Below are 11255 nucleotides of genomic sequence, written 5' to 3'. Positions count from 1 at the left end.
ACTGTTGATAAGTGACGAAGCTGGGCCAAAGGTGATTTTTTTGGTTAAATCAGGAAGCCAGTGGGTGGTCCAGCTGAGAGCTGGAACCCAGATATTCTGACTTCTCAAAAGTACCCTAGTAAGAGGGTGCTGACAGGAAACCTCTATAATAAGGTAGAGAGAAAAATGTCAGGTTATGGAAGGCCTTGAATTTCAACATAGCTGAAAGCGAAAGATAAAGAATCCTGCAAAGGACGTGAATCCTGAACTAGTGACATAAAGTCTTGATACTCGAATCTTGGTTCTGGACCTGTTCTTTTTTTCTTTACGTTTCCTTCAACAAATATTTATTAATCATCTACTTTGCACCAGCACTGAAATGGTTGTAAGGATTAACGAAATATGTGTCCAGCAAAGAATTCACAGTCTAAAGGGAGAGATATAAGCAGTTATGTGCAGGGTGACTGGTGCCCTAAGGGGTAAGTACAGATACCATGGGAAACGAAGGAGGGGAGGAGAAGGTGTGTGTTTGGGGGGTGCCCTACAGAAAAGCACATTCCAGGCACAGAGAATCCAGGCACAAAGACAGTGAGAACACGAAAGAACGCGGACAGTTAATCGAGCTCTGTAAACTGATAACAAGTGGGTTAGGACAAATCTGAAAGGTCGTAGGGACCCACAGTGCCATTCATTTGTACACGATTTCCCAGACCTTAAACTGCATTCTATCTCGTCTTGATTCTCACAACCACCTGTACTGCAAGAACACCAGGGCTCCTCAGAGAACCGGATCAGCCTGAGGCCACACAGCCAGGAAGTCCTAAAGCCAGCCTTCAGTAGGACTCAAGAGGCCAGCTTCTCTCCCGCTGTGCCCTCCGCTACTTCACACCAACACGGCAGGGATCACCTGTGTGGAGCACGTATGCTCTTTGGAAGGAATGCTGTACTTACACGAAAGGCAACCTCCCACGGTCAGCCAGCATCTCAGGGTCGAAGCCACATCTTAGGGATTAAGAATGAGCTACTTGAAGACACTGAATTTTAAGAAGAGAACCCGGGGGCCCCCTTTCAGGACCCACTTTGGCCTGCCTGCTGAGTAGGAACCCAAATGTTCATTTGGCAAGTCCTGAATGAAGCATGTTCTATTCAGCAAGTTCTACTGTTGGCCTTTAATGTAAAACATGTTCTCGCCTCAGGGACTGGAGGTGGGAAGAAGGAACACAGTCGCAGTTTTACTTTCACAGTAAAGATCTCCATTTTAGATTTTAAAAGTGGGGAGGGGACAGAACACTTTTAAGGAAGTGCAGCATTTTCTAGACAGTGAGGGGCTGAGGTGTGACAGTCAGATACAAAATATTAAAGTTTGTTCTGATGCCCCTGACACAGCACTGTTTGGGGTACCTTCAAGGAAGTGATCAAGCCTGCATAAATATTCTCAGATGTGGTGATAAAGTACAAACCGATCACAATGCCATTCACCAAATCTAGTCTCAGATACATGGTCTGAATAACTTCACCAGCCTCTGAGCCTCTGAACCAGGTTCTTCTGGAATTGTTCCCTCCAAAACACCCACCAGCTACCATGTCTCTACAAGACCCCTGAGGTCTGCACACAAGGCACCATGCCTGGTGCAAATGCCGGTGGTGTCACCCAAGCAGCTCCGGCAGGGGATGCCATCCTCTGGGACCCAAGGGCAGGCTGGGCAGGAAGCACCAGGTCACACTTACCACCGGCATCCTGAAACTAACCCGCGGGCTAGGATGTAAATATCTGCGGGCACCAAGGAGACAGGCAGAGTCAAGTGACTTCAGCAAATAAAAGTGGAGGTTAGGGTTGAGGCTGAACAAATGATGAAATCATTTGTTAGGTAAATTCAAAAGCGGTTTGTTTTAACCAGCAGTAAATGCCAGAGCCAGGATCCCTCAAGCTTCTACCTCTTTCCCGTCTGGAAACCGGCACACGGGCTTTTCACGTGACATTGTGCTCTAGGAAACAATGCCACGCAGACGTGCTCTCCTCCACTCAGGTCGAAAACCAGTCTTTTCCTTCTCTGCAGTCTCCGCCTCTCCCATTACCAATCTTATTTCTGCGCCAGCCCTCTACCACCCACCAACAGCTCAATCTCACCCCCGCCAATTCACCTCTGCTCTTTATGATCCAGGCTCACCACTCCCAGCTCCGGACGGTCCCCACGTCTCACCAGGACACATCACCGCCACGTCCGCACAGGAAGGCAGCAGAAAGGGCACTCGAATTAAAAGACTGCACTCACAGCTTGGCTCTCTTTAACTTCAACTCAGGCTTGGATTTTCTCACAGTTAGAACAGGGATGGCCATGTCTATTTTACAGAACTGCTTTACGAATCAAATGTCTGTGTACCCAGTGAGCCTCTCTTTCTCTGCACCACTGCAACCTGCCTGATCACTCAGCTTCCACCCAGCAACCCCTCCAAAGGAGGCCATTCCAATTCTTTGCCCTCCAACTCCACTTCCTCACAGAGACCCCGTCAAAGATCATCACTAAATTTCCATGAGTTAGGGATACATTTTTAATAATCTGGTTACTTTCAAAAAAGACAGGGAAGCCCTGTCGCTACAGAAAAGCTTCACCACCCAACCCCTGCTCCAACACGAAAGAGGCGTATACCGTCAATAATCAGTGCTTTTAATTACATTTTAAAATATCATTCTGAGTTCTGCCTATAGCTCGACGGAGGCTGAGAACCGTGAAGCAGCCAGGAGCAAATGACTGTAAACCCAGACCCACCTCCTCTGTGGCTGGTGCTGCCTCGTGGCTGCACCCACCCCCTACCCCTTCTCCCCACCTCTACTCCGGAGCAGAAGCGAGCAAAGTTCTCCTTAATAGGGCACACAAGGAACATTTCAGGCTTGAGGCCGTGTGGTCTCTATGACAACTACTCAGTTCTGCCTTCTAATTGAAAGCAACCACAGGCAGTACATGAATGAATGGGCACGGGCTGTGTTTCAATAAAGCTTTATTTACAAAACCGGGTAGCCAGCCCAAGGGGCATGGTTTGCTGACTCTTGCTCTGGAACAAAGCAAAACATATCATCTCTGAACTGCAATAAAGCTTGTGCTGCAAAAGCAGCATCTCTGCTGGCGTCCGCCTGCTCTGTCCACTGGCCCTGGGCTCGCGTGTGAACAGGCTCGATAAGGGGGTCTAAGGCTGCAGGTGAAGGTATGGACCACAGTCAAGATCCTGACAGCCCGTCTTGAAGAGGGGCTGCCAAACTAGTCCCATTTCAGGGGGCCCACGTGACCTCACTTCCCACGTTTCTCCCCCACTTCACGGCCTCTCTGTTACCATGCAGAAATCAAGTCAGCCTCCAACTTACTAAGAATCTTGCTCTTCTCTCATTCTGGTCAAAAGAATAAATAATCAGTTGCGGGGGAGGGGGCGTGCTAAGCCCAGGTTTCTACTTGATAAGGATGTACAAGATGTTCTTTAAAAAAATAAGTTACATAAAAATGTCTGGACACAGAGCTCCTAACTAGACCACCAGCCACAGAGAAGCCCAGAGCTAAACAAAGCCCGCACAGCACGAGCCTCGTCTGCCGTCTGCACACCTGCTCACCGTCCGCCCGTCCTCAGAGCCTCGCTCCAGGAGGCAGCTGGGCTTGCACAGCCACGGCGCGCTCACACGACCCCACCAGAGAAGCTTCTCCTGGACCAGACAGAACAGACCTCGGAACCCCAGCGCACCTGGCGCAGCGCGCTCCCCGCCGAGCGGCGGCCGGGCCGCCACGGTCCCCCCGCGGGCCTTTCTCAGACAGACGTGCCCGGGGGGCGATGCACCACCCCACTCCTCCCTTTCAGCCAGAAGGCCGACCGGGTGTGGCTTTCGCGGCCACCGTCTTCCTCCCTGCGAATCACTGCTGTTCAGGTGCCTGTTTAGGAGACGGGGCTGTGGTCACGACGACCGTGGAGACGGCTTTGGAGGAACCAGAAGCTGTTCCTTGTTGAAGGTGGGATGCGGGGACGGTCTGGATGCGCACCTGTTTGCAGAAAGAGCGTCTGGTCGGCAGACTGCCCACGGCCCGTCAGCTGAGGACGAGCGGCACGGGCAAGAGGGCCGCCCGACACACGCGGCGGGTGCCCGGACCTCACCTGTGTGGCCTGACCCTGCTGCTGGAGCTGCTGCAACTGCTGGGCGGTGAGGAAGCTAACCGGCTTGTTGCCAGCAATGAGCTTCGTGCCCGCTGGCATGGTGGTGAGGATGATGTTGCGGCCCAGCCCGCCGAGGCTGCGGAGGGGAAGCGGGAGTGAGGCACGGCCGGGCCGGGCCAGCGGAACACCCCGGCACTCTGGACTGAAATGGAAACCGGCTGCCGAGACCACCTTTCTTCCAGCTTCCATGCTTCCCGTGTCAGAGAAGAGAGCGAGGCCAAAGGCTCCCGGTGCTTGGGATGAAATGGCCCCGTATCCGCTCCGCGACCAGCAGGTGTAAGGGACGGGGCCCCAGCAGGTGTGCGCTCCTGACCAGAAACCCGGCCCTGCCAAGGCAGCCGCCCTGAGACCAGCAGACTCATCTCATCACGCCCTCCATCCCCATCTAAGTCAGAGCCATGGGACGCCCAGGCCCCCAGGAGGCCCTCCCCTCTGAGCCATCATCACAGCCCAGGGCTCAGACATCGAGGCGAGGCCTTCCCTAACGCCCATGCGGGGGACTGCCCCCAGCTGTGTCACCGCCCACCCCATCCAGCTCCTCCTGTGCCCTCCCTTGCTTTTCCCTAGAGCACGTCACCGGCCACAGAGTAATTTAACTCACTATTCCTCTCCCCACTCACTCTACAGTGTAAGCCCGAAGGCAGCACCAACTTCCGTCTATTCTAATCACTGCTGTATCCACAGCACCCACAACAACGCGGCGTGCTTGAGACTCACTGCTGAGCACAACGAAGGAGCCCGGGAAACCAGCCGCCTTCCCCTCCACGTCCAGGCGTCCCCCCCGCCGCCCGCCCAACCCTCTACAGCACTTACTTGGCTCCAAGGTTGCCTTTGATGATGGGGGCTGTGACCACACCCTTGCCCTTCATGGGCTGGCTAATGACGGACAGCGGAACCGTGATCCGCGTAGGCAGCTTCCCCTAGAGAGACAAAGCAACTGGGTTTACGGAACGGAAGGAGAGAAGGACCGCCACGCAGCGCCACCAGCACCACCCAGCGCCACCCAGTGCCTCCCAGCTGCCGTGAGCCTCCTCTCTCCTGCCTCAGGAAGCAGCGCAGCCGCGCGCACCTGCCGTCGTCAGGGCAAGACGTGTGCCTGAACCACCAAGGAAAGCGCGTGTCCGCTTAGGCACAGTATGAGCCTGAGCTCCCAGAGGGGACGGTCTTTCTCATCCACGTACCCCCCCAACACTGGGGACACAGCCAGGCGGAGGAACTGAGCAAGGACAGAGGCACTCAGGAGTGAATACAGCAGGTGCATAACTGCCGCGCCCCTCGAGCAGGCGCACTGCTGGGGAGCACACAGCAGGACACATTCCCCGAGTGCTCTGTTTCTCCCAGAGACAAGGGAGGTTAGTCAGGGGACGCTAGTAATAAACTCAACCACATGAAAAGTCCAACCCACAGCTAATAAGAAGGCCCAGAGGAACACAAGAGGAGCTGGAAAGAGCTGGTATCTTTGGGATTTCAGGATGGCTGAGGTTCGGTCACTACACTAGCCTGTTTTTAGGTTGCCTGGTTTTTAACCCTTGGTTGATGATAAAATTTACATACAGTAGGATCCTGTGTACATACAACTCTAAAAAATGATTCAAGAGGGGCAGCTGACAAGATGCAAAGAAAAGGAATCAACATTTCCTACGGGCAAGCTGGTTCTAAAGAAGCCAGGCCTTCAGGGGGAAAACTGTATACCAGGGGACCACACTGATCTCCACAGCTGAACTCAACTGCAGCCCCTCAGAAAGCACGGAAAGATGTCAGTGGGCAAGAGAACACGGCCAGATGGGGCCTCCAGGGGAACCTACTAGGGTTGTATTGTCACCTTAAGAATCCCTAGTGTTGAGAACAAAAGCGCTTCAGACCGGCCGTCCACCAGCTTGTGTCCCTCCACGAACTAGCCTACCAGCTGCCTAGACAGACGGGCAGCACCACTCAGTACTTCCTGCCCCACCAAATGCTCTCCGGTTACAGTTACCCTGGTTGATGACAGCAGGGTAGATACCGCTGGATTCACCGGTTTCAGAAGGACTCAAGAGAAACAAAAGTGGATCAAGTAAGCACCGTCTCCTTGCTTCCTTATTTTAACTTCTCTGATATGAGAGCCTAAACAAACATTTCCTTTAAAGCAACACTGCACTTCAGGGTTGGCTGGTTGGCTTTACTACCGTGTAGGTCCTCCTTCCTCCCACTAATCCTCTGGATTTTATCCAAATTAGTGAGGTTTTACTATATTGCCTGCTTAGAAAAGTAAACTGTATTTTATACTGTCCAGATGTACCCATACAGAACAGTGCCCCTTACCTAGAGGTTAAAGCATAAACACATGCACCCAGAAACACACCTGTTGATACGGAAATTTGGTTTATGATAAAGGTAGTACCTCAAGTTAGTGGGGATGAGACATACTAGTCATTGATGTTGGAAAAATTTGAAAAATATGAGATCTATACCACATGCCATTCACAAAAATATACTTCAAATGGATTTCTCAATTACACTTTCTTTAAACTCTAAAAATATTTTATGAAAATGAGGGCTGACATCTTTATAACCCTGGAATAAGAAAGGCACAAGACAGGAAACCTAGGAGCCATAAAAGAAAATGTTGATGGCTCTAATCAGATAAAATACCTGTAGAGCAAAAGGCTTCACATGCAAGGTTAAAAATTGACGGACTGGAAGAAAATATTTCCTACACATACAAGAACTAACATGCAGAAGACACAAAGGCTTGGTGCCAGCTCACACAATACGAAAAGGCCAAACACCCCAGAAGAAAACTGGCAAAGATTGATTCACCCCTGGAGAGCCCAGGCCAACCTCTGGATGAATGGCTGCCCATCCTCACTAAAGATCCAGGAAACAGAAAAAGAACTCTCTTTTTACCAGCAAGATAGGGACATAAAGTTTAAAAAAACAGGATATCCAGCACGAGGTTAGGGTACGAGGGAAACAGGAAACTAGCTGATGGAGTGTAGGCTGGTGGGGCCTTTTTGCTAATACAACTGGAGTATGAGAACTTTCAACGTGTACCTCCCCGACCCATGCCAGGAACCTCTGCTCCTGAAATACTGATACATGTTCACATACACAAACATGCACTGTAGCAATGGTTTTTAACGAGATACTAAGTATCGTAGGATCTGGAATGAGGCCCAAGACACATTTTTAAATATTTAAAGAAAGCAAATCACAGATTGAGGTCTCTCGTAGGCATTTTAAAACCACGTAAATGTATACGAAAACGCTCAGAAAAAGAACTAGGAGAATAAATGCCAAAACACGACGAGTGATGAGCCTCACGAAAGGAGAATCAGAGGTGATGAGAGGAACTTCATACTTACTCCGTGTACCTCTGCACTGTTTTACTTTTCTTTTTTTCTTATAACATCTTTATTGGAGTAGAGTTGCTTTACAACCTTGTGTTAGTTTCTGCTGTATAACAAAGTGAATCAGCTATATGCATACGTACATCCCCTGCACTGTTCTACTTGTATGAGAATGTATGCCCGTGCGACACTCTTGTAAATCTGTCTCAGAATTAAACAGGCAAGTGTTTTAGTAAATAAGCCTGTTTGGGTCAAAGGAGGAGACAGACAGGGCTTCTAGTCTGCACTCCCAACAAGAGAAGTTTCCCAAGCAGAAGGGCTGGTCTCCACCACCAATGTTACTCACAGCCTGGGACGTGGAAACAACCGTGGTGCTGACGGGGACCTGCCGCACGGCAGGGGCTCCCGTCCCGATGCTGATGGGCGCGCTGGCGGCCCCAGAAGCCACGGCCACCGCCTTGGACACGGCAGCATTCACACTGGGCAAGGACACCGCGGACGTATGGACAGTTCCGGACCCACTGGCCACGGAGGGCCCCTGCTTGGCATGGGCTGCGACGGTGATGGTCTGGCCCGCTTTGGGGGGCATCACCCCCAGGCCCTGCACGATGCGGATGGTGGCGGCTGGTTTGGCTTCAGACGAGGCCACAGTGCTTTTCCCCTTCTGGTCAGCCACACTCACGCCAAGCGCCGGCATCAAGCGAAAAGCTGGACTCGAGGCTTCTGTCGGCTTGAGGTCGGGAGTCACTTTGACCACGGTGGTCCCTGGTGGAGTGGATGAGGGGGCACTGGCTGCACTGGCCTTGGCAGGGCTGTCAGCTGCGGGGACCGGGTTGGAAGTGACGTGTAAGGTAGCGGAGATGCCTTTGCCCGAGGGGCCGCTGCCTGCCCCAAAGAGGTCCTGCGTCAGTTTGACTGTGGTGACCTGGGACTTGGCCAACGTGGCCATCATGTCTGGAGTGATCCGCAGAACCGTCTGGCCTTTGGCGTCCGTGGTGATGGAGGAGGGCGGTAGCCGCAGCACGTCCTTGCCCTGGATACGGAAGTTAGTGGCTGTGAGTGGGATGCTGCTGCCGGTCTGGGGCTTCACGCCAAGCTGCCCGGTGATGGCCACCTGGAGGGGAAGGAGAGCGCTGACAAAGGCGTGCGCGAGGCTGAGCCTGCACGTTCCCCCGGAGCGTGACTGGGGGAACCTCCACTGCGGGGAATGTGGGCCTCATGTAGCTTTCTGCCTTTCTCTTCTGAAACACGGAAGACATTCACTCGCCAGAGCAGAAAACAGTCTAACAAATCCATGTCCCCATCACGCAACGTCACAAGTCAACACTTGGCCAATTTTACCTCTCTTTCCCCACTCTTCAGGGAGCTGGGCTGGGGGGAGGGAGGAGCCGGAATATTTTAAAGTAAACCAATAAACATCATTCGGCTGATCAACACTTTGGTCCCTGGGTATCCAGGGCTGCTCAAGTCCCTGACATACAATGGCACAGGACATTCGGCCCTCCGTACCTGCGGGTTCAAAACCAAAATCCAGTCAGTGGTTGGTTGAATCCGTGGAGGTGGAACCCAAGGAAAGAGAGGGCCGACTGGACTTCTACATGTCTCTAACCTAGAAGAGGACTTCTAAATGTAAAAGTAATCCCCTATCATCCCCTCATAATCACCTGTAAATATCATAACACACACTCGCATTTCCCCTACAGACTCAGAAACGCCTCGCTGTTGTGCCGACCTCCACTCTGAGGCAGCAGCAGGGCCCGGCACTGAAGGGCATGAGCCCCGGGGCCAGGCTTCCCGGGTTCCCACACCGACTCCTACCTACGGCCAATGTCCACGTGCAACAGGTGCGGTCCTTCTGGGCGGGGGGCTCTGTGTCTCACGAGCCGTCCCCCCTCTACTGGACCACTCATGCCATCAGTCGAGTTCACTCACTATCCACCTCCACTGAGCGGTCACTTCTCAGGCCTCGTCTCACTGCCCTTCACACGCCTGGTGCTGCTACCGACTTCGTGAGCACACTTTCCTCTCAGCCTGTCTCCGTCTCCACACCACAGTGTTTCCTTCTGTCTCAGTGAACGACGGTACCGCCCACCCAGTCGCTCAAGCCAAGAGCCACAGCGTCATTCCTGACCCCGTCCTCAAACCACCAGGAAATCACACTGCTCTGTCGCCAGGCCCTTGCTCGAAGCCCGGCCCACCGCCCACCTGCACGGCTGCGACTCCCTCCCACCTGGCTTCCCTGTTTCCACCCTTGGCCCCTAGAGTCCATGCCACGCAAAAGCAGTGGCATGGACTTTAGATTTCTTTAAATGTAAACTAGGTCAAGTCATCCTGGCTCACAATCTTTCGATGGCTCCCATCACATTTAAAGTGAAAGCAAAGTCTGACGTGACTTAACCACTGGCAACCTCGCCTTCTAACACCCGCGCACTTGCTCACGAGCCTCCAACAGCCTTCCTGCCGTTCCTCAAGCGTTCCCAACTCGAGGCCTTTTCACGTGCTGTTCCCACGCCTGGGATGCTTGACCCCGGACAAGCACGGTTCCGCACACTCTCCAGCCTCGCTCACCGCTCTCACAAGCCTCCTCCCCAGAGAGGTCTTCTCTATGACACTAGGAGCCTCAGGAAGGCAGGGGCCTGGTCTGGGTGATGCACAGACTCAGCCCCCAACACTCTGCACAGCGGCCGGCACACAAAAAGCACCCAATAAACATCTGATGAAAAAAATAACGTTACTTCATCATTAGTGGTTCCATTTCAACAGTAAAATAGGGATAACAAAAGTGCCTGCCCTGAGGTGTTATGGGAATGACATTCAAGTTATTCTATAGGGTTTTAGCTAAGTAAATTCATGAAGAGCCTACTCCAAATCAAGAAACTCAGCTACTAAATGCTGAATTACATGGAAAGAAACAGGAAAAAAAACCACAAACCTCTTTGGCATCTACCAAGCTTGCACTGCCCTTGCTGGAAACTCACGCTTGAAATACCTACGAACTAAGGATCAAAGGTCACAAGCCACTAAGATCTCAAACTATCCTTTGATTCTGGACAAAGGAGCCAGACCCACCCGGACAGGACAGCCGTGCACCTACCTGCTTGATAATGTTCTGTCCTGTGACATTCTGAATGACGGCAGCCGCGGGGGTGCTCGGAGCGGAGCCCCCAGGAGAACTGGTGGCCGGCTTGCTCGCAGGGTTGGCTGCGGCAGGGAGACTTGTCACCGTGAGCCCCGCCGGCCCCGGTCCCGGCCGCTGCACGGTGGCCGCCGCAGTCTGAGCTTTGACTGGAACGGTGGCCGTTACTGTCTAGTTCAGGGCAGGAGGGCAAGAGCTTAATTAGACCCTAAGCCACAGACCAGCACGTGGAGGGGTCTCCACCTGTCACCACCCAGGAAGCGTTCCTGTAAGAGGGCTTCTAATCCAACAACGCCAAGGGCGCACTACCCTCTAAAATGAACAGTGTGGAGTTCTTATCCTTAGGTAGAACATCTTAACTTTCAGAAATACTTTCTCATTTAATATCTCATTTCACCCCTACACACTGAGGGCAAACGTTATACCCCTTTCACAGCAGAGGGACCTGAGGCAGGAGACCTTTGTCTAAAGCACAGCAGTTAGTGGCCTGGCTAAGGCTCGAGGCACGAGGGAAGGAGGCTGAGACCTAGAATCACAGGCCTGGATTTACATCGCACCTCTATCTACCAGGGTCCCGATGTCACAATCCTGCGTAAATCGCTAAACTTCCCAACGTTCTA

General features: G+C 52.6%; 1 protein-coding gene across 6 annotated transcripts in view; it reads right to left on the bottom strand.

The window, feature by feature from the left end:
- Positions 1-2629: 2629 nt before the first annotated feature.
- Positions 2630-11255, bottom strand: part of NFRKB (nuclear factor related to kappaB binding protein) — a 34768-nt gene continuing 26142 nt past the window's right edge. For 5 of the 6 annotated variants that reach the window (XM_068555477.1, XM_068555475.1, XM_068555480.1 and 2 more), the window contains 5 exons: positions 10594-10806; positions 7846-8613; positions 4984-5090; positions 4111-4246; positions 2630-3998 (listed from right to left, as the gene is read on the bottom strand). In XM_068555477.1, coding sequence (XP_068411578.1) covers positions 3873-3998; positions 4111-4246; positions 4984-5090; positions 7846-8613; positions 10594-10806 — 1350 coding nt within the window. In that variant the 3' untranslated portion in view covers positions 2630-3872. The remainder of the gene's footprint in view (positions 3999-4110; positions 4247-4983; positions 5091-7845; positions 8614-10593; positions 10807-11255) is intronic. The other variant, XM_068555481.1, reaches the window with a different exon arrangement.

This window comes from Eschrichtius robustus, chromosome 11 (genome assembly GCF_028021215.1).
Source record: "Eschrichtius robustus isolate mEscRob2 chromosome 11, mEscRob2.pri, whole genome shotgun sequence".
Lineage (NCBI taxonomy): Eukaryota > Metazoa > Chordata > Mammalia > Artiodactyla > Eschrichtiidae > Eschrichtius > Eschrichtius robustus.
The sequence above is the reverse complement of the archived record's forward strand: the minus strand, read 5'-3'. Positions and strand labels throughout refer to the sequence as shown.